This window comes from Theropithecus gelada, chromosome 9, assembly GCF_003255815.1.
Source record: "Theropithecus gelada isolate Dixy chromosome 9, Tgel_1.0, whole genome shotgun sequence".
Taxonomy (NCBI): domain Eukaryota; kingdom Metazoa; phylum Chordata; class Mammalia; order Primates; family Cercopithecidae; genus Theropithecus; species Theropithecus gelada.
In genome coordinates, this window is record NC_037677.1 from 27,476,898 (window position 1) to 27,500,833 (window position 23,936).

Below are 23,936 nucleotides of genomic sequence, written 5' to 3' on the forward strand. Positions count from 1 at the left end.
TTATTATAATTGTAATACACAATTTTATATCTTTTTTAACGTTATAATCACTTTTCCATGTTACCATGTAGGTTCATAATTACCTTTTAAATTTGTTGCCTGAGATTTCATTAAGTTCCATAATTTATCCACTAAATTTCTGTCAAATATTTGAGGTGTTTACAAATCATGCTATAATAACATTTTCATGAATATAGCTTTTCTACCCTGTGGAATTCTTTCCTTAGGATGAATTCTCAAAGCAGGCTTCTTTAGGGTAGCCATGATCTATTTCACAACTTTAATAGTTTTGTCAAACTGCTCTCCACCAGTTTATACAATTTGTAGTTCCTCCACCAATGTGCACACATGTCATATTGTCCACTCTAACCTTCAGTATTAATACTAATATGTTACATGTACTGAGTATTTCCATATGCCAAGCACTGATCTAAGTGCTTTACATGTATCACATCATCATCCTCACAACAAATCTCCAATGTAACCACTATTAGTCATCCTCTTCCGCAGATGAGGAAGCTAAGGCTCAGAAAGTTTATAAGCCATGTCCAAGGTCACACAGCAACTAAATGGTAGTATCCAAACTAAACTCAGACCCTGTCTAATGCCACGGTGCTCTTAATCACCTGGCTATATTGCTGCTTTACTCTTCTGCCACCACCCCCCACTCATATAACAGGTTAAAAGATCTTAATTGATGTTTTTATATACAATTTGTTGATTACTAGCAAAGTTGATCATTTTTACATATGTTTATTTTAAAACTGTATTTTCGTCTTACGTTATTTGTTCATAAGCAACTTCTGTAAAGTGATGGGGAAAATTATGTTCCTCATGTACTTTTTACCAATTGGGTGCATCGACACAATCCTCTCACAAGAGGCCCAGGTCCCTTCTTGATGACCCCACTGAGCTGTCAGTTTATAGGAGAACATGCTCCTTCTCTTCTTCCTGCCCAGTATGAGTTGAATACCAATATTTTCCAGAAAGTTATGTCCATATCTCCTCAACATCACTCACTCGTGATACGTCTCCTGGTTGGTTTGGAACTCCCTATCATGAATGGGCAGGAAGACCAAATGACCCCAAGAGGGTGACTAACTAAAATAATTTTTTATTAGGTTGGTGGAAAAGTAATTGGGGATTTTGCCATTAATGGCAAAAACACTTTTGCACCAACCTAATAACTGAACCAATTTACCAAGGCCTTTGAGACTCAAGCCCACTCTCCCATCCCCTGCCACCCCTCTCTCCTTTTCTCCACCTCTTCAAATTTCCCTTCTGTAAGATAAAGACTGAAATATATAGGGTTTTTCTGTTTGTTTGTGAATATATGATCCAAACAACTTGGCCATCATTCAAAATGTACTTCTCATCACATACAGAAACATCATTAAAACCCCATCTATGTTTTACTAAGCAAAACTGGATTTACCTAATAAATCTGAATTGTAATAATCCTATTTTAAAATATGTTTGTGCATATTTTAAATTACCTGCATTATGTCTTGCAATATATCTAAGTGCCCAGGCTGCAGCCTCCTTGACTCCAGGGTCAAAATCTTCCAAGCATATGACCAGTGTATCCAGTGCTCCACAATCAACTATCGCCTGAGCTAGCTGGGGAGAATGTTTACCAACCGCTCGTAACACAAAGGCAGCTGCTTTCTTGTAGAAGCACTACAAGGGTCAAATAGACAAAACTCAAAATGAATTGAGTACTTAGAAAACCAAAATCTAAAATAGACCAAAACTAACATAAAAAATAACATTAATGTAAATAAAGCTCAACAGCTTTTGAATATAAAAGATGAAAAACATCCTGCAAAATAATTTTGATTATTTGATGTGCCCTCATTGCTTCTGTTCAGTAACTAAACTGAAAACAAGGTATGTTTAACATTGTATTTCAAATGTTTTATCCTGAAGCATGCATTTGGAAATTGTATAAAATTATAAACATACTTTCCACAAATTCATAAAATAATGAGATTTTATGTATCTGCATTACACCAAAATGTATTGTTTGACCCTTGGGAACTCTTAGATTGTTAGCAAGTGCAACTAAGCTCACTGTCAACTGACCAATTCATTTCCTTTACTTGCCCTCAGTCTTTAAGCATGGTAGGCCTTTCATGACCTCAACTAATCTTTCTGGTGTCCCCAATTATTCTGAGTAACAACCATGTCCCAAAATGTGCTTACAATCATCAAATAAACATAAAGGCAAAACATTAATGACATATTTTAAAACTTTTCCTGGCAAATAAATCAGCCAAACAATGGGATATAAGTTATTTTCTCTAGAAATACTTTTTTTTTTTTAAGATAAAAGCAAATTACTTACCATTTTGTAAATTTTAAATACTGCTTCATATTTATATTTCCTATAGATACATTGTGTCTGACTAAGGAATGAGTAAATAAAACTAAAACACAAGACTAACATGTTTCTCTTCACATCACTAAAAAAATTAAATATATAGGAAATATGTGGCTGTGACACTCACTATGGTTTTATGCTTAGCATAATGACACAGTAATGGTCTCCTCTTTCTGTTATTAATAAAACCCACTTAATCCCCTATTTCACATTCTAAGTTTCTATTTCTTCACAGTGACTACTAAAAAGTGACTAGTTGACTACAGCACCTGTTTTGAAAGCATTCTATTCACTTAGACTATAATATTGACACAATGAAAATTACAGGAGAAAAAAATACATCAAGTATATCTTAAACATAGTATACCTTAAAAATCAGTATATGTTGCTAATATAAGAAACATGCTATGTTAGTACTGATGTTTTTGATTTGACATATTTTCTTTAGTTTCTTAAATTATATAAGTAACCAAATTTCTACTAATTTACTCTAAATATTACTGTAGAGCTTTGAAGTAGGTTTCCATAGATTATTTTCTTACAAATGTGGGGGAAAAAATGGTGATACATTTATTTTCATTACTTTACTTTAGCTAATTTGACTTTTTATAGTGCAGAATTATCAAATTTACAGACCATTTATGGGTATCAATAGTCACTATTAATTACAGTGCCTATAACTCACACTTTCTGATCTCATTCCCTCTTTCTCCTAATTTTCACTTCCCCCAAATTCCTAACACTCTTCTCTTCCATTCCTCATCAAAAGAAAGGCCAAAAAAAAAAAAAAAAAAAAAGCAAAACCACAGGACTTTGTACTTCATAAAGAAGAGATTAAATCTCCTGTGAGAAATGACTTAAAGGCTGGAAGGTGAGGGAGACAGAAGCTGGTGCAAAGGCTTCGTGTTTTCACTGCCTCCTCACTTTTCTGCTCTAGTGTTTTGTCTCTCTACAACTAATTAACATTCATTCAACTTAGAAAACTTCTACTGAAAATCTTCTACGTGGGATACCAGAATACAGACTCTGCTCTCAAAAGAAAGAGCTAAGAGTCCAAGAGGAAGAAAGTCCAACAGTATTTGATGAAAGAAGGAATACCCACAAGAAAAATAAAATTTCTGTGACTCCTTGTAGAGCTATAACAGGCATTAGTTAAGTGACGCTCTGATCTATAAACATAAGGCAAATTTCTGCACCATTAGGATTTATTTTTATTCTGGCAAAATACACATAACATAAAATTTACCATTTTAACCATTTTAAAGTATACAAGTTAGTGGCATTTAGTGCATTCACAATGTTGTGCAACCATCACCACTGTCTAGTTCTAGACTATTATCATCACCCCGACAAGAAACTTCTTACAAATAAAGCAGTCACTTCCCATTCCCTTCTCCTTCCAGCCCCTGGCAACCACTAATCTGCTTCTGTCTCTATGGATTTGCATATTCTGGATAGTTCATATAAATGGAACCATACAATCTGTGGCCTTTTGTGTCTGGCTTCTTGCACTTAGCATAATGTTTTTATGGGTCATCCGTGGTATAGCATTTATCAGTACTTTATTCCTTTTGTGACTAATAATCCATCATATGGATACACAACATTTTGTTTACCCATTCATCTGTTGATCGATTTAGGTTGCTTTCACCTTTTGGCTATTGTGGATGCTGCTGCTATGAACATTTGTGTGCAGGCTTTACTGAAGCATCTGTTTTCAATTCTTTTGGATATATAACTAGGAATAGAATTGCTGAGCCACGTGGTAAAAATGTTTCACTGACTGTGGACCTGCCAAAGTGTTTTCACAGTGGTTGCCCCCATTTTACATTCCTACCAGCAATGTATGAAAGTTCCAATTTCTCCATGTCTTCACCAACACTTGTTATTTTCTTTTTATTTTTTATTATGGCCACCCTAGAAGGTATGAAGTGATACCTCATTGTGGTTTTGATTTGCATTTCTTAATGACTAATGCTGTGGAGCATTAGTTTGTACATATTCTTCGGAGAAATGTCTATTTAATTCCTTTGCCTATTTTTCAATTGGCTTGTCTTTTTGTTACACAAATATGAATTTAATCCCAAAGATATGTCAAGAAAGCTCTATTCCTAGGTTATGATAAACTAACAGAATAGAATGAACAGTCCAAAACCTACCTACAAGTGGTCCTTAACTACTGTGGAAACCAAATAGCTGGCACTGCATAGAAATAGAAAGTGGTACCAGATAGGAGGGGGAAAAATGGGGCACTTTTAGGTAGTGCTTAACAGAGTTGACATGCCTACAACTTGGTAAAAAAAGATTTCTCAAACCTTCCATTACACATACTTATTCTCTTCCTCTTTTTGGTTGCTTCTCTAGCCCTTGCCTCAAGGCTGTCTCTCACTATTTCCCTTAACTTGGTTTCACCAGCATATAAGGATTGCTGAGATCAACTATTTGCCTAGGGTCTACATACTTCCCTAAGACAGATCCGATAGCATTGTTTAAAACTACCATATATAGAAATACTGCTTTATGTATAATTCCCCCCTAAAAAATCTGTTTTCTCTTTATATTATCAATAATAGATAAATGGTGGTTATTGGCACCAAAGCAAAATACCCTAAAAATACGATTACATGCAGCTCAGAGAATTGGAGATTTTGTTAACCCCCTAATAATTCTGATGCCTACAGGCTTGCAACTGTATCCAAACTGTCACATTTTTAAAGATCTAAAACAAAAAACATATAACTAGTTTTTTAAAATTCTTACATTCTGTTCTGCCAATGAATAAACAAGCTGTGGAAGAACGTCGCACTTCACAACAGCTTCTGCTAGGTCATCATTATAATTGGCCAATCTCCCAAGAGCCAAAGCAGCAGTCTGTTGAATTGTTGGGACCACATCCAGAAGAAGAGTTCTCAGCAAAGATATTACACCTGAGTTAAATTATGAAAGAATAGAAATCAGAAAAATTAAAATTAAAAAGCAAAAATACAATTCAGCATATATGCAGACAGTAAAAATAAAGGGAAAAAATTAGTAAAAACAAAACTATTCACTAAAAACTAATGGAAATTTAGAAGTACCTAACTGGCCAAGACACAGAATAATACAAGCTATAATTATTAAACATGCAGTACAGCATGGAAATAAGAAAGACTTTGGATTTAGGTAACAATCCCTGATTCAGCAAGTCCTGTCTATATTACCTGATAGGGTTATCATGAGGCATGCAGAGAAAGGTTGTAGACTATGTTATGATGTCTAGCACAAAAAAGATAGGGCTCCCCCCAGACTTTGCAAATCTTATCTTTCAAGGCTCATTTCAAGGCCTCACCTGCATATTACCTCCAAATAAATGTCTTGGAGATGAGGAAGCATATTACTAGTGCTCATCATATTCATCCAAGGGTTGAATGCATAGTAGGTATATCATCATCATCACCACAACAGCAACAAAGTAAAAGTAGCTTATATTTATCAAGCACTTATTATATATAAGCACTGTTCTAAGGACTTTTTTCTATAATAATTCATTTAACTTTTATAACAAAACTATGAAGCAGGCCCTACTATTATGTCTATTTTACAGATGAGAAAATGGAAGCTAAGAAAGGTTGTCACACAACTAATGAATGGTGAAGCAAGGTTATGTACTTCATACATTTTTCATTGATAATTGTTAAATAACACATATTGAAAACTGAGGAGGTGGGAAGAGAGATACCAATAGTATTTGTATTGTGGCCATTATACTGGATATTCCAGCTCTATTAACTTTGCCTTACTGTAAAATCTGCAAAAGAGTAAACTGTTATTTCTGTTTTAATGATGCTGTTTTAGTCTAAGATTACAAGAAAGGTAATGACAGAATTCAAACTATAACAAAGTACCCGTTGACTTTCTACACTTTAATTTACACCAGTCTAGTCAATTAGATATCATTAAATCTTTTCTTTAAAAATGTATCCCAGTTATACACAAAAGCAAATATTACCAGTATTCTTTTATAGTATTATATGCAGAAACATTTGAAATAGAACAAAAAGAAAACTTTTACAGTAACATCTAAACACTTGATCTTAGCCAAAGGCTGAGAAGCCATTATAGTAACACTTAGGATTAGACTAAAATAAAAGAGTACTAGCAAATAACGTAAGCAGAGAGCAGTGATGCTTATCACAGACACATTTAATGATGTGACCTATGGATTTTCCTAGTTTCCAATTTTACTTAGTCATTAGTTTTGTGCCTAAGTTGACTAGGTTAGATCATCTTCTATCACCTTTGCAGGTGTGAATACCACGAAGGCTGGTTAGCACTGCAAGCACACAGAGCCCCCTGCCCACACTTGGGTCATAGCTCATGTTCAACAAATCCAGTGTTCATGGGTGTTGCTTATATATTATTATCTATACTGTTTGCTAGAGATAATTTCTGAAATATCTCACAACAAAAGTTTACAGCACAGAACAAGGTATTAGCATGACTACTCAATGTTATAACATAGGTTATTTCAGGAAAGGTGGATTTAAAACAATTGTCCATCTCTTTGTAGTTTGCTTTATTACTTGATTCATTGTTGTTGTTGGTTTTTTACTGGGTAAAATACAAATAAAACAAAAATTACCATTTTAACCATTTTTAAGTTTACAGTTCAGTGGAGTTAAGTACACCCACAATGTGTGACCATCACCACTAACTGCCAAACTGTTTTCCACAGCAGCTCAGCCACTTTACATTCCCATCAGTAAAGTACCAAGGTTCCAATTTCTCTACATCCTCACCAGCACTTGTAATTTTCCATTAAAAAAAAAAATAACAGCGGACTGGGCGCGGTGGCTCACGCCTGTAATCCCAGCACTTTGGGAGGCCGAGGCAGGCGGATCACGAGGTCAGGAGATCGAGACCATACTGGCTAACACAGTGAAACCCCGTCTCTACTAAAAATACAAAAATAATTAGCCGGGCATGGTGGCGGGCGCCTGCAGTCCCAGCTACTCGAGAGGCTGAGGCAGGAGAATGGCGTGAACCCAGGAGGTGGAGCTTGCAGTAAGCCGAGATCGTGCCACTGCACTCCAGCCTGGGTGACAGAGCTAGGCTCCATCTCAAAAAAATAAATAAATAAATAAATAACAACCATCCGAATGTGGATGAGGTAGTGTCTCACTGTGATTTTGATTTGCATTTCCATAGCACTGATAATGTTGAGCATCTTATCTGCTCATTGGCCATTTGTACATCTTCTTTGAAGAAATGTCAGGCCAAGCCCTGTGACCATTTTTGAATTGGGCACAGGGTTTGGCCTGACATTGTGTTGTCATTATCATCGAGCATTACACGTTTTCATTTTTTGTTTTTTTGGTTTTTTGTTTTTTTTTGAATCATAGCTTTGCTCTGCTGCCTAGGCTGTAGTGCAGTGGTGCAATCATGGCTCACTGCAGCCTCAACCTCTCAGGTTCAAGCAGTCCTCCCATTCAGCCTTACAAATAACTGAGTGCACCATACCTGGCTAATTTTTTTTATTTTTTGTAGAGATGGAGGTCTCACCATGTTGCCCAGGTTGGTCTCAAACTCCTGGGCTCAAGAGAACCTCCCATCTTGGCCTCCCACAGTGCTGGAATTACAGGCATGAGCCACTGTGCCTGGCCTTACTTCATATTTTTTATAAAAAATATGCACTATTATAATTAAAATAAGTCAATACTCTAAAAAAGAAAATCTAAATTTGTTAACATATATTTAAAGTTTCATAATAAATGCATGAATGAGGTAAAAAAAAAAAGTATGCTTAGAATAGCTTTAAAGAATCACAATTAAGTTTCATGTTATTTTTTCCTGATTATTCTGGGCTTTTTATTTTGTTTTTGGGGATATATATATATATTTGCCCACTTGATATGTTTATGTAAAGGCAGTGGTTTATCATCTTTTGAAATTTTTCATATTGAATTATATTTTGAATTAAATCTAAAGAACTGTGAACACATATTAAGGATTTAAGAATGAATGAATTTACCTGGCATTCTAATACTTAATTATAAGTGTTTGTTATAGTATTTAATCTACCACAAATCTCCCAATTTTAAAACATTTTAGTTTATAATTAGGAAGTAAAATATTTTGCCCTCTCAAAAAGGTATTAACTATTCCATATACCCAAGGGAGTATTTGTTTTTTCTTTTGAGATGGAGTCTCACTTACTCTGTCACCCAGGCTGGTACCATCTTGGCCCACTGCAATCTCTGCCTCCCAGGTTCCAGTGATTCTTCTGCCTCAGCCTTTTAAGTAGCTGAGATTACAGGGATGCACCACCATGCCCAGCCAATTTTTGTATTTTTAGTAGAGACGGGGCTTCCCCATGTTGGCCAAGCTAGTCTCAAAACTCCTGAGCTCAAGTGATTTACCCACCTTGGCCTCCCAAAGTGCTGGGATTACAGGCCTGAGCCCCCACACCTGGCTGGAATTCTCTTTATTATATATTTTCTCCATGTTTATATTGCATCTGGCTCATTAAATATTAATATAAGGCCAATAAAATGACTTATAATTCTCTTCCTTCTATTTCTATATCCAATGTCAAAGTTAGGCTTATATGTGAAATGTTTCTGCTCTATTATAATTTTCCTATATTGTTTAGTTTAGACAGTAGCACAGTGAGAATTCTGAAAAAATTTTAAATCTACAAATTTATGTAAATAAAAGCTAAAGTGTCCATTTGAAATATCTGTTGGAATAACCTTATTCAACAAATGACCTTCAATAAGGTCATTTTTATTGGAGAAGAAAATAAATTCTCAAAAATAGTATCCCAAATTTCTAGTCCTTAAATTGCCTCTTAGTGTTTCATAATTATCAGTCCCCATATGCTTCTCTTCCTCTAAAGAGACATGTTTTTACCTCTTACACATATTAAACATGGAGACTTTGTTATTCTAACTACAAGTTCCTCTTAAAAATACAGATAAATATTCAAGGAAACTGCAAAAAAAATGGTGACAATGGAAGGAAGGAAGGAAGGAAGGAGGGAGGGAGGGAGGGAGGGAGGGAGAGGGGAAGGAAGGAAGGAAGGAAGGAAGGAAGGAAGGAAGGAAGGAAGGAAGGAAGGAAGGAAGGAAGGAAGGAAGGAAGATAAAAAGAAATTTTTCTTACCTGCCTGTCCATTAGGTAGCCAGAAATCCATGGTGAGTGAATGCATGGAAATTTACAGTTCACAAATTAAAGTAGTCTGAATAGTTGCCACAATATCTGATAAACAAGGCCTCTAGTATGGAGCAAATGACATCACTGGGGTTCAGCTGAAGGACTCAACATATACTATGTAATATTATATTCAATACTAAAAATAACAATTCACATATTAAACTCAATTATCTATAAAAACAATTGTCTGCTCTATGAAAACTGATGAAAGTATGTGAAAATATTTTTGAAATTTAACTTAAAGATAAATCTTTACAATGCTCCTATATACATAATTTATAGCTTTGAGTTCTTGTCTATTTTTCTTATTCTAGTGCTATACTGAAAACACTACTTTTGTTTTTGTTTTGTTTTGCTTTGTTTTGTTTTGTTTGAGACATGGTTTTGCCATGTTGCCCTGGCTGGTCTTGAACTCCTGGACTCCCAAAGTATTGGGATTACAGGTGTGAGCCACCATACCTGGCCTGAAAACACTGCTTTTAATTCCCACATTGCAATCCAGTTATGAAAACAACAAAAACAAGAAGCCACTCAAAAACAAACAAACAAACAAATAGTCACACTGATCCTGTCCACAGTCATTCATTCAAAAAAGATATCAGGGCTAACCATGCAGCAAGCAATAGGAATAATATATGACTTAAGGTTTCTTGACACCTACTGTCAAGAAACCAATAGTCTAGTGAAGGAGATTATAAAATACCCTCAAAACAATCACAACTTTTTCATTTAATTTGTTATAACACAATGCAGGCCAAATTATTTTATTTTGCATACCAGTGACATATAGAAATCATCAGGAAGAAAATGTCAAGTTTTTCCAATGACAAAAAACACCTCATTCATTCTTATATTTCAAGCATATAATTTATATACATATTAACTCAGTCTGCTGTTTTACAAAGACATTTAACATTGCAACTTTGTTCCTTTAAAAACAAGTATTGCCCCCAACAAGTTTACCTATGTAACAAATCTGCACATGTACCCCTGAACTCAAAATAAAAGTTAAATGAAAAATAAAACAAACAGTATCTGCAAACTGGGCCTTCAGTCCACTTATATCATAGTAAAGTTATCTTGTTGCCCTGGTTACCTCTAACCTGCTTTGTTAATTTTTTTTTATCGTGGCAAAATATACATAACAAAATTTATCAATTAAACCATTTTAAGTGTACAATTAAGTGGCATTGAGTACATTTACAGTGTTGTGCAACCACCACCACTATCCATGTCCAGAACTTTTTCATTATCCCTAACAGAAATTCCATACCCAGCTGGGTGCTGTGGCTCATACCTTTAATCCCAGCACTTCGGGAGGCTGAGGCAGGAGAATCACTTGAACCGGGGAGGTGGAGGTTGCAGTGGGCAGAGACGGTGCCACTGCACTCCAACCTGGGTGACAGAGTGAATGAGACTCCATCTCAAAAAAAACCAATCATAAAGTTATAAAATATGTTAGATATTTGTTACTATAAATTTTACAAAGCTTTAAAAATTCAAATTCCAATAATATGCTTCATTTTAATCTAAAGCTACATTCTATGCAACCACTTACTATGAAACTGCTACTACAGTTCATTCAAGTTTTACAAGTGATTTTTGCACAAAATTAACCAATTACACAGTAAAGGATTCACCTTTCACTGTCAATATTACCATCTGACTCAGGCATTCTTTCTGGGGTCCAATAAGAAAGAATATAATAGAAACTTCATGCTTTACAAACAGAAGGAAGCTTACATGACTGCCCATGTTGAGAGACAACAGAGTAAGGTGGTTAAAAGCATTAATCTAGAGGAAAACTAATTAGGTTTAAATCTGGACTCTGCCACTTCTTAGCTGAGGGACCTTGGCAAGACTACTTAACATCTCTGTGCCTCAGTTCCCTCAAATTCTAGGACTACTCACACAGTTATTGTAAGAATTAGATAAAATTTCTAGGCCGGGCGCAGTGGCTCAAGCCTGTAATCCCAGCACTTTGGGAGGCCGAGACGGGTGGATCACGAGGTCAGGAGATCGAGACCATCCTGGCTAACACAGTGAAACCCCATCTCTACTAAAAAATACAAAAAACTAGCCAGGCGAGGTGGCGGGCGCCTGTAGTCCCAGCTACTCTGGAGGCTGAGGCAGGAGAATGGCGTGAACCCGGGAGGCAGAGCTTGCAGTGAGCTGAGATCCAGCCACTGCACTCCCGCCTGGGTGACAGAGCAAGACTCCGTCTCAAAAAAAAAAAAAAAAATTTCTAAGGTGCTAGGAAGATTAGAACAAAATAAACACCATCAAGTGCTTGATAAATAAAAATGCTAAAGAAATCAGTTCCCTAAATTTACTATATTTTCATCAACATAATTTTATTATTAGTGAATGACTCATTAATTAATACCATCCATTGTAATGAAAAACTATTAAAAGTTCAATGGCCCCTGGGGAATTCTTGAACTGGTTGATTTGGTTTCTTCCAGCCTTTATTGATTATATACCTCTGGCCATTGTTCCTGCATTTGATTAAGAAATCACAGATTTTGGTATCACATATCTATTTGCCTTGTTTTCTTGAAATACTTCTTCAGACATAAAGTCAATTGTGATTTAGGGTGTTATCCCTTATAATACACAAAAAGTCCTGTAATTTATTTAAAGTGTCAGAATGAATCACAAAAAGTATGGCCTTTTTACATAGAATTCAATTGTAACAGTAAATAATAACTTAAGAAATAATTCCCCATGGGAAAGCAACACAGGGGTAATGACACTGAAGATGAGATCTGAAGGCTCTCAGGCAGACTTTACCTCCCTGCTGAAAAACTTGGAGGGGATGGAGAGAGGAAGGATCGAAGAGTATCGCACCCAGAAGGAACTATATAAACAAAGAGCAAAAACAGTTTGATATGTTGACAAAACTGAGAATGCAGTGTGACTATAGTGCAAGAAGGGAGACAGGAAGCTGGAGAAAGAAGGCTAAGAGATAAATAGAGACAAAAGTCCTGAAGTATCCAATAAACTATTTTAAGTATTTTGAACTTTATCTGAACATTGATGTCAGTGCAGTAACAGGATCAAAATCACAGTTTGTAAAGAAGGATCACTCTGATTACAGTGGGGAAAAAGGATGACAAGGGACAAGATGAGAGGCAGGGAAGACCACTTAGGAAACTATCATAGCTACCGAGCCAGATATGAAGATAGCCTGGAGAACGGTAATGGCAAAAGGAAAGGTGAAAGTGAAAGGTCTAAGGAGATATTCAGAAGACAAACTGATTATTGGAAAGGAATCAGTGGTATTTCCAAGTTTCTGCTTTGGTCAAAGGATGTACGGTTGTTCCCCACTGTTGAAGAAGCCTCAATAAATTCATACTGGCTTGAAACATAAAATGGGAGGAGTGAGGCAGCTAGGAAGTTTACTTGGGGTCAGATCAAATTTGGCTGTAGGCCCAACTAAGATTTTCTGATTTTATTTTAAGGGGAATGGAAAGTCACTGGGGAGCTTTACTGTTTGCCCCACTTACTCTCAGGGAAATTAATAAAAATGAAAACTTTGAATAATTCCAGGTCCACCATGTATAGCTGTGCAGGATGTGCACTGCACAAATCCAAGGAATGCCATTCACATAGATTGATATAAATGGAACCCCTGAAGTTGTGCAAAGCACAGCACAGCAGCCATCCTTGACACAGCATGTTATATGGTTCTCCAGTTTGTGTGAATAAATGTCTTATATCCCGAGTAAAATAATAAACCTCTCTAGGCCAGAGCTTATGTTTTAAACTTCTTTTCTATTCTTCAAGTGACCTAGCATAGGTAATTTGTAATTTGTTCTCAATATACAGCTAGCCCAACACTTGTGGTAATGGACCTAGAAACCATCATCCACTTTGGTTTTACTACTACAACCATTACATATTCTCCTGTTACAGTGTAAGTCTAATTATACTTACCAACCTTACTCTAATACATTTTAAAATATTTCTATAACAAATTATGATATTTATATGACAATTTTTACTGAACCAAGTTTCACAACACTGATGAATTGTATAACATGATCTCATTTCCTTCACTGGTCATTTTTTACTTAAAATTATTTGTGTTCCTCCCCTGCCTGTTTTTAGAATAAGAATTTTCAGGCCTTGATTTGGTTTCTTCCAGCCTTTATTGATTATCTACCTCTGGCCATTGTTCCTGCATTTGATTAAGAAATCACAGATTTTGGTATCACATATCTATTTGCCTTGTTTTCTTGAAATACTTCTTCAGATATAAAGTCAATTGTGATTTAGGGCATTATCCCTTATAACACACAAAAAGTCCTGTAATTTATTTGAAGTGTCAGAGTGAATCACAAAAAGTATGGCCTTTTTACATAGAATTCAATTGTAATAGTAAATAATTCAAGAAACTATTATGAGCAAGAATCATCTATTTTCTCCTTTGAAATTTATTCTCATTAGCTATAGTATCTTCCAAGTTTTGTTTGGTGATTCAGTGTTGATTCAGTTGTTTGTGAGGAAAGGACTACCATACCTGATATATCATTTTGAGTGGGAAAGGCTGAGAGGAAGATGGGATGGGGACCAGCACATCATAAATTCATTCACTTATTTAGCAAACACTTATATAGCATTTCCCATGTACCAGGTACCTCTCTAAGAAATTTACAAATAGTAACCCATGTAACCCACATTACAATCCAGTGAGGTAGATGCTCTTCATGGCTCGAGTCTATGCTCTCCCGTTTCTCCTCCCTGCTGTCTATTACAGCCCATTTGCCAAGAAAAACTGGCCTATGAGCCAGGTTTGGAACGTATACCAAAGGGTATAGTCTGTTGAATTCATATTATTTCTACCATTAGCATTAATCATAACTGTCTTCCATTGGTACTGTATGAAACCAAAATTTAATTCATTTTTTCAGTGCAACTGTCTGACTCTTTTCCTTTTTTTCGAGATGGAGTCTTACTCTGTCACCCAGGCTGGAGTGCAGTGGCACGATCTCAACTCACTACAACCTCCGCCTCCCAGGAGCCTCAGCCTCCCGAGTAGCTGGGATTATACGCGCCAACCACATCTGGCTAATTTTTGTATTTTTAGTAGAGATGGGGTTTTACCACGGTGGCCAGGCTGGTCTCGAACTCCTAACCTCAGGTGATCCACTCACCTTGGCCTCCCAAAATGCTGGGATTACAGGTGTGAGCCACCGCGCCTGGCCAGCTGTCTCTTGATTAGGTCCCAGCCATCACTATCTGTCTGTGAGATTCTCAACTGAGTGAGATTTAGAACATGAAAGCTATGCAAAGTTGGATTTGCATTATACTCTAGATAAAATGACTGGAACTTAACATATTTACAATTACATGAGGAAATATAAAATGGGCTTTTACTATACTTTTCAAATGAACATGTTAGTTCCACATATCCAAATCTTTCTTTCCAGCTATCTCTCTCCTGAGCTCTAGCACTGTACATCACCATAGTCACTGACGCATGGATATCCCAGACACGCTTCAACCACTGAAGAGTAAAATCACCATTTCTCTCTGCTCTTTGCATCCTTTCTCTACAGATGAATGGTGCTAATGTGTCCAAGCAACCAGAAGTCCAGGAGTCATCTTGAAGTAATCTCTCACCTTACCTGCCCCAACCCCTACTCCTGAGTCACCGAGTCCTGCAGATGTTACCTCTTTAATATGTCTTATCCAACATGACTGCTATAGCAAAAATGAGCACCCACTCTCCTGATCCTGATTTAACCCCCTCCTATCTACTCTCCAAAACAGTGCTAAAATTGCCTTTCTAAAACACAAAGTGGATCCCATGATTCTCCCAATTAAAACACTTCAATGGCTTTCCATCAATTTCAGGAGAAATCTAAACTTCATATGAGGCCCTTCATAATTAGGCTTGTTTCTTCTCCAACCATGACTGACTCTCCTCTCCTTGCCCTATTATCCTGAGCTCCAGTCATACTAAACATCGGCCTTCTCCATCGGCACAACCTTTTCTCTTGTCTTCGTGCCTTTACACATAATGGTCCCTCTACCTGAATGCCATTTCATCTGGCTAACTCCCAGGAAATTCAGCACAGTATCTGTGTGATTATATACCTCCTCCTAGATGTCTCCCTTGAACGATATCCCTCATTCCCAAATCTTGAGTAAGGTGCCCTTCGAATAAACAATAATCTATTTATATGTCTCTCCATTAGCAAATAAGCCACTTAAGCACAGGTACTATGCCTCCTATTTTTGCAGGGTCAGCATCTAAACATCCATCTGGCACTTGTACACTCAATAAATGTTAATTGAATAATGAATAAACCAGCTGTGAAAATTAATGTGCAATTTTCTCTCTTTTCTGGTAAATTTTAGTTAAAATAAAAGCAAAATCGGTAATATTGTGTTCACAGTTATTTTCTTTTTAGATACAAGAAGTCAGGTACGTACATAGCACTATTAACATAAATTCATAAAGCTTTAAGGAACTCAAGTGGATCATTCAAACTGTTTCCTCACCTAAAATCACCCCATACCATGTAGACAAAACTCTATTTTAATTTGAAAGTCTTTTTAGAAAGCTGCCAATGTTGAATTAGTACTGTCTTCTTTTACTAATGTGTTTTCTCTTTTACAGTAAATACCTAATTACATCCATCTGTTTGCAGAAGACTGAAATCAGGAATGGGGCAGCACAGAGAATAAACAGGACAGTACTAACAGGATTATCTGCTCCAAGAGTTTTCATGGGTAACATGTCAAGAGAAAATGTATGGAAAGCAATCAGTTTGAAAAATCTATCTTTAGATAGAATTAATGTTTTATTTTACTCACACTTCACTACTCTAAAATATTTGAAATAGTTTACTCCAAAATATTAATATATGTATACAAAGGTACGTACACAGTACCATCTCCCCTATGTAGTAGGGAGGAGAACTGATATTTTATCAGAAATGTAGGTTAAAGATAGCTGCTGTAACTGAGTTCTGAACAGAGCACTGTTTCCTGACAGCAAAAGTAAAAAGGAAAACATTTTGTGAAATAAAAATAAGCAGGAACATTTTTCCTGAGATTTCATATCTAGCACCTATATATTATATATTATACCTATACCATGTAATACTTAATAAATATTTTGTTGCCGGGTGTGGTGGCTCACGCCTGCAATCCCAGCACTTTGGGAGGCCCAGGCGGGCAGATCACCTGAGGTCAGGAGTTCAAGACCAGCCTGGTGAAACCCCATCTCTACTAAAAATACAAAAATTAGCCGGGTGTGGTGGCACATGCCTGTAATCCAAGCTACTAGGAAGGCTGAGGCAGGAGAATCACTTGAACCCGGGAGGTGGAGGTTGCAGTGAGCAGAGATCGCACCATTGCATTCCAGCCTGGGTGACAAGAGTGAAACTCCATCTCAAAAACATAAATATTTGTTGAATATATAATTATATCTTCATATTACAAATTTAACAAGATAGACAATGTCTTCACAGATTTATAGCAGCTACTGGAAAATCTAAGCATCTATTTCTTAAAATAATCCCTCAATTTTTTTAAAAAAAGGGGGATATATTATTAAACTAAGTCTACAAAGACATTTATATGGGAAACTAATATAATCTAGCCTATGAATATACTTTAATAGTGATTCTAACTTGACACAGGTATAGAACACAGAATATTTAGAAAAGTGAATAGAGATCATTTCATTTAGACACACACACGCGCGCGCACACATGTATCACTTGTTTTCAGCAAGACTTTTAACAGAAACTGAATAAACAATAAATTTCAAATTGAGCCATCCTTATGAAAGAAAGCATGGAGTATATGGGAAAATCAAGATTTAACTTTGAAAATTAGGGAGGCCTGACTTGTATTCGCACAGGCCATTCCACCCACTACAAGACAAGGCCAAATTTTTTCTCAAGATGTAGCCCTGAATTTCTCCTAAGGCCAGTACAACCACTCAATAGAAATCCCAAAGTTCTGCCCCCATGAACAAAAAGTACTTCACACAAAGCATGATTAAAAAGCAAGAAATGTTAAGTATAGGTGGATTACAAACTTTCCTCTGGGTGCATTTAAAGAGCTCCTGGTTTGATAAGATTCTAATTAGAAGCCCAAGGAAGCCTAAAGGCCCTCTGGAGTTCTGAGGCCAGCTTAAACACTAAATACTACTCCCACTCCCTCAAACCTGCAGGAATTTATCAATTAAAGTTAGCCTTCTGTATCTGGCCTCCACTCAAACTCCCACAATAGTCCTCAAGGAGACCTCCAAAGCCACCAAATTTCCCAGTTATTGGACAGCCATTGGTACTCAAATACCTAAAGACAGCACTTGTTTCAACAGTTAAAACCAAGGTTTATTAGGAATTCCTAGAATCACATAAAATAGTTTACTAATACATACAAGTTAAGGTAGAAAGAGCACAAAATGAGGCAGTATTAAAAATGAGTTCTAGTTCCAGTTTGGGCCCTAACTCACTTTGTGAAGAGAACAATTATCCAACCTGTGGATGTGAAAACAATTACTACTTCAAAAAACATTTCTTCCTCATTCAGCTACTCCCTCCTTCATCCTATTTAATCATTTTGATTTTGCTATGCATGGAATTTATGCATAGCATAATGGGGTTAGTGGGGTTAGTAGGGAAAACAGAAATACTGGGAGCAAGGGTAGCATAAATCGAGCGATTTAATTTACTGTGAGGGTTCAGGCAAGATTTCCTTGAGGAATCAGCACCAAAACAGAGCCATAAAGACTGAGTAGAAATTAGTTAGTCAAATAAGTATAGGGAAAGATTCCAGGCAGAAGTGCAAAGGTCCTGAAACCTCATTCAAATGTAAAGTAGGATTATGGCATACCTAAATAACTTTTCAAAAACTTTTGAAAATATCAAAACTTTAATCTGTAAAATTTAACCTACGAAATTTGCTATTTGTAAGCCTCACCTTTCTTATAGGCTCATCTACAGCTTGGATTTTTTTTAATTGTCCATTTTTTTTCTAAGGAAACAGTGAGAGCCTAACCCTGACTATTACTTTCTACTATGTACCAGTGCTTAGCTAACAAAACAGATCAATGCCCATGTAGGAACAGTGGTTTGGAACACTGAATAAAACTCTGACTTAAGCTTTTGTTTTTAGAACATATTGTTTGGTGCATGCAAAATCAGAATGTGTATAGTTCCCTGGCATATTTTCCACTTAAGCATATGTAACAAACCTCTCTATCCCTATCTTTTAAAAAGAAGTTAGTGTTTTGAGTTAATTATCGTTCACATTCACAACTGCTAAGACGCCTTTTATAGCAAAAAAAAAAAAAAAAAGTCAAACTTAAATAGCATGATTGGTTTAATTTTTTGTAGTTGCTTTGTTAATTTTCTTTTGTTTCAACATCCTTTGAAACAGCAGGTTTGTAAGAGGATCATAACACATGTACATATCAAGGTATGTCTTAAATACATGATAAATGCTTACTCAGGGTTTTTCCTTCTCATAGCATATTAAGGGGCACTAGATAGTTAATCTGGAGCTTTTATCCTGCTCCAGATACATGTAATCTAAAATTACTTTATGTCAACAACATATTTGACTTATTTTCTTGAATGCTGAACCCATTAATTTGACTCAATCTGAAAATTAGTTTCACACAGGTGCACATGTAAAGTGTTATACAAACTTATTTATTCCTACTCTTCTGAAAATGTTCATAACTACTGATTTGCTGTGTTTTATTATAGGTTGTAATATGTGAAATTTTGAGTAATATTTTAAACTTTACCCCACTTATATAAATAGCTGGTTCAGGAAAAGTGTATTTTATACAGCTAAGTTTAAAAGTCATTTTCTTGGAGCTTTTATTAGTGTATTTCGAAAGACCTCCTAAACAGAACTAAAAGTGGCCTGGTATTCCAATAAGCCACAAAACATGTTTTTTATATTTTATAACTAACAAAACACTTCCAATTGCTGAAATTTTACATTTGGTAGAAGCAACAATGTATTGTCTCTACTATTACAGTCATGTGTTACTAATTATTCAGACAGGGGAAGTATCAAAATTTGTTTTTAAATAGCTGCAAGAGGTAATGGTTCGAATACAGAATTTGAGAGTACATAAAGAAATTTTATAACAGACATTAAACTTTTTAATCGTTCATATGTGTTCTTTTAATTTAGAAGGAATAAAACCTCAGTGAGGAAAAAAAAACACCTCAAGGTTATAGATGCTTTGTACACAGTTCTTTCTAGTAATAATTTTGCTTAGAAATCAAACTTAGTGCCCAGGGATGGTGGCTCACGCCTGTAATCCCAGCATTTTGGGAGGCTGACGCGGGTGGATCATTTGAGGTCAGGAGTTCAAGACCAGCCTGGCCAACATGGTAAAACCCCTTCTCTACTAAAAAAAAAAAAAAAAAAAAAAAAAAAAAAATTAAATACAAAAATTAGCCAGGCGTGGTGGCACACACCCATAATCCCAGCTACTCGGGAGGCTGAGGCAGGAGAATCACTTGAGCCTGAGAGGCAAAGGTTGCACTGAGCCGTGATAGTGCCACTGCACTCCAGTCTGGGCGACAGAGTGAAACCCTGTCTCAAAAACAAACAAACAAAAAACAAAAAAAGAAAGAAATCAAACTTACTGTTTTGCAAATAACTCTGAAGAAAAGATCTTGCAACATACTTTGTCTGCTTTGGCAATTACTTTGGACATATTTAATAAGGCAAATTCTCTTATTAGCATATCAAAAACACAATAAAATGATCAGAGACTTGAAATAAATACTCCACTGACAATTTTCACCTTTAATATTCCTTTCACATAGAATAATTTGAAATATTCTTAATGAGGGAATTACTGGTTTGATCATGATGCCTATATGGAAAATATTTTTTATATTATCTTGGATCCATGATATATATTTACTTAGCATATTGGAGGGAAAAGTGAGAAAACAAACAAAATCTTCCTAGATATGTAGACAGTATGTCAAAGTCAGGAGTAAAATGCATTGGTATCTTAAGCTACCAAAATGAAGGCATTTGACTGAAAAAATGGTTGATCACAATGTAGAATTGATTTATACATACTGAGGCTCATTCTAAAGCACTTTTAAATCCATTGTAATTTTTTAAAAGAACAAAATCATTTGAATGGTTAATTGACTATTAAGAAAGAAAACTGGCCTGGCCGGGCAAGGTGGCTCACGCCTGTAATCCCAGCACTTTGGGAGACCAAGGCGGGTGGATCATGAGGTCAAGAGATCGAGACCATCCTGGCCAACATGGTGAAACCCTGTCTCTACTAAAAATACAAAAATTAGCTGGGCGTAGTGGTGCGCACCTGTAGTCCCAGCTACTCAGGAGGCTGAGGCAGGAAAATCGCTTGAACCTGGGAGGTGGAGGTTGTAGTGAGCCAAGATCATGCCACTGCACTCCAGCCTGGCAACAGAGCAAGACTCTGTCTCAAAGAAAAAAAAAAAGAAAGAAAGAAAAGTTTTCATAACAAAGCTTACAGGTTATTTTTTAATCAAAAGAATAAATACATTGAAATATTCATTGTCTCTAAAATTGCTAAAGGAATGCTTGAATTGAATCTAGATAACATGAAATATGTTAAAAGTAAGTTCCTCAGGAAAAGAAACATTTTAGCATGCTACCCAGATATTAGTCAAGTGCAGAGAATTTCAAAACATAAAGTTATATTCCTTTCATATTTGTCTTTCCTAAGCCAGACCATAAGTGTAGAATCTTATATCTAAGCCACTTACACTGTCAGTTTGGATTAAATTCCATTGTGAACTCTACATTGCACTCTTATGGGAGGAGCTAACCTGTCACTACTAACTAAAACATTATACTCCATATCTTAAATGTATACTTTAACATCTCAGTATTAAAATTTAAAAATAATAGCAATTATTTTCCTATTTTAAAAGTTTTAGTTTGGCCCTATTCATATTGTCCAGAAAGTAAATCTTTGTTAAGTAGTAAGTGTCCATTCACAAAGGCCATTGAGAGTGACTGAGAGAAAAAACTTTAAAAGTTTACACTTTAAAATGTACTTTTAAATGCACTTCTAAAATGTAACATATTCTAATACCTTAGTCTGTGTTAGTCTGTGTATATGAAATACTGTGTGCCCGGTATTGTTCTGGGTACCTTGAGGAGTACGAGTGCACACACATACACACAGAATACAGAAAATTAACCCATATAAAACAACTATAGAACAAAGGATTATCAATTCTGAAATGACAAAATTTTAGAAATGGAGAACAGATTAGTGTTTGCCCAGGGTTAGGGACAGCAGGAGGTGTGTGTGGCTATAAAAGAACAACAGAGAGGATCCTTGTGATTATGAAAGTGTTCTGTATCTTGACTGTGCTGGTGGTGGATACATATGGAATAAAATTCTATAGGACAAAACACACACACACACACGAACAATTAAAAGGAGGAAACCTAAATAAGATCAATGAATTTTTATCAATGTCAATGTCCTCCTTGTGATATTGCACTACAGTTTTAAAAAATGTTACCTTTGTGGACAATTGAGTAAAGGGTACACGGGATCACTCTGTATTATCCCTCACAGTTGTGAATCTACGATTATCTCAAACTAAAATGCTTTTAGATTATAAAATACACTTTATTGTAAATACATGCCCCCCAATAAAAACACACAAGGAATGAATGTCAAAAATCCTAGTGACAAAACGAAGTATCACATAGGTGCAGTAGTAATTCCCCTCGAAGAAACCCAGAGTAATCATTACACCTTAAGTATTCTTAATATCAATATGTTCTTAATTTTTAAAATTATGTGTTAAAGATCACATCCTATAAACTGAAGACTTCTCATGACACAGTAGTGATAAAATGCTACCTTACAGTTCAGATGATGGTAGAATCATCCAAAAAAAAAAAAAGAAGAAGAAGAAGAAGAAGAACCATCTTTCTCTTATCAGTTTATGTTATGAGATAAGAAGATCTCTCTCCCTCTCTCTCCCCCTCTCACATCTGCAAGAGTTTGGACTGAGGACTACAATGAACGCGCCACAAGGATTTCGCAAAGTCTGGTCTCTATCTACTTTGAATTTCTTAGAAAAAATTTAAGCATATCATTCCTTTTTCACTAAAGCAAGACGAGAAATCACGTGTAAACCACTGGAATTGCTTTGCGGTGAGGAAGTCGAAGGTGATCAAAGGCAGGGTGACACGCAAAATGGCACTTGGATATAACGGGTCTCATTAGGGTAGAGTCCCATTCACGTAAAATGACTTCCAGGCAATTCCTAGGGCCTCGACTTTCAACCTGACACTTGCCTGTGTGCAATGAAGATGGAAATAGTGACATCGGATACCTCCCACACCCATCTGGAAGCTTCACCCTCTCGGCCTGAACCCCAAAGACCCGCTGAAAAGAATGGATGCTTTTGCGAACTCCCGTTCCCACCCTGCGGCTCCCCAAGAGCTCCTCGGGCAGGGGAGCGGGGCGGAGGCGTCGGGGACTCCATGCGCAGGGCGAGGCCGGTGATAGGGGGCGACGCGGGTTCGGGCTCCAGGCTCACCCGCGTTCTGCAGCGTCTCGATGTTTTGGGGTCTGGTCGCCAGCTCCGCCACCATCTGCACGAACTCTGTCCTGGCCTTCTGATATTGCTCAAACACTGCGGGAGAGAGAGTCGGTGGACCCCGCCGCACCCGGGTCTCCTAGCTGCCAGCCCGTCAAGGCGCCTGCCCACCCCGACCCTACCTTTCAGCACCTGCCTCTGACTCATGACGCCCCCGCCACGGTCTCCCCTCCTTGAGCTCTGCGGGGAAGCGGCTCGGCCTGCGAGTCAGCCCAGGGGGCAATCTTAGCGACGACTCGGCCTCCGACGGGAGCCTCTTCTCTGTGTACTAGCGTCTCCCGGGCAACCTACCGGAACCGGAATGCGGCCGTCTTGCGGCAACGGCCAGTCCCGGGCGTGACGTCATGGCCGCGGTGCCTGTGCTCACTGCGCGGGGCGGCAACGCGAAGACGCCCGAGCTGGAGGACTCGGACTGCAGGGACTCTCAGCGCGCCAGGCTCGCGGAGCCGCTGGGACGTCGCGCGCCGTCGAGTGTCCCTCCACCGCCTGGAGGTCGGAGCTCTTTACAAAGCGACCCCAGATCGGCGAGGTGTCCTGACTGCGGCATGGGTCGGGACCGAGCGCCGGAAGAGCCCCACGCGCCAAGGGAGCCTGGTTCGAGTGCGGCCAGACGAGTAAACTGCAGCCCTGGAGTTGTCTGAGCTTCGACGGTCCCGAGAAATCTCACACGTGACATTGTAGAATCCGATCAAAACAAGAATGTCAATGCAAAACTTAAGATGCATTGA

The 23,936-nt window shown here is 37.2% G+C and overlaps 1 protein-coding gene across 3 annotated transcripts in view; it reads right to left on the reverse strand.

The window, feature by feature from the left end:
• Positions 1 to 23,551, reverse strand: part of SPAG6 (sperm associated antigen 6) — a 65,649-nt gene extending 42,098 nt beyond the window's left edge. For 2 of the 3 annotated variants that reach the window (XM_025395571.1, XM_025395568.1), the window contains exons 1-4: positions 23,331 to 23,551; positions 23,149 to 23,244; positions 5,144 to 5,310; positions 1,497 to 1,680 (exon numbers count right to left, since the gene is read on the reverse strand). In XM_025395571.1, the coding sequence (XP_025251356.1) occupies positions 1,497 to 1,680; positions 5,144 to 5,310; positions 23,149 to 23,244; positions 23,331 to 23,355 (472 nt within the window). In that variant the 5' untranslated portion in view covers positions 23,356 to 23,551. Of the gene's footprint in view, positions 1 to 1,496; positions 1,681 to 5,143; positions 5,311 to 9,526; positions 9,639 to 10,874; positions 11,001 to 20,918; positions 21,036 to 23,148; positions 23,245 to 23,330 lie in introns of all 3 variants that reach the window. The other variant, XM_025395569.1, reaches the window with a different exon arrangement.
• Between the last annotated feature and the right edge of the window lie 385 nt (positions 23,552 to 23,936).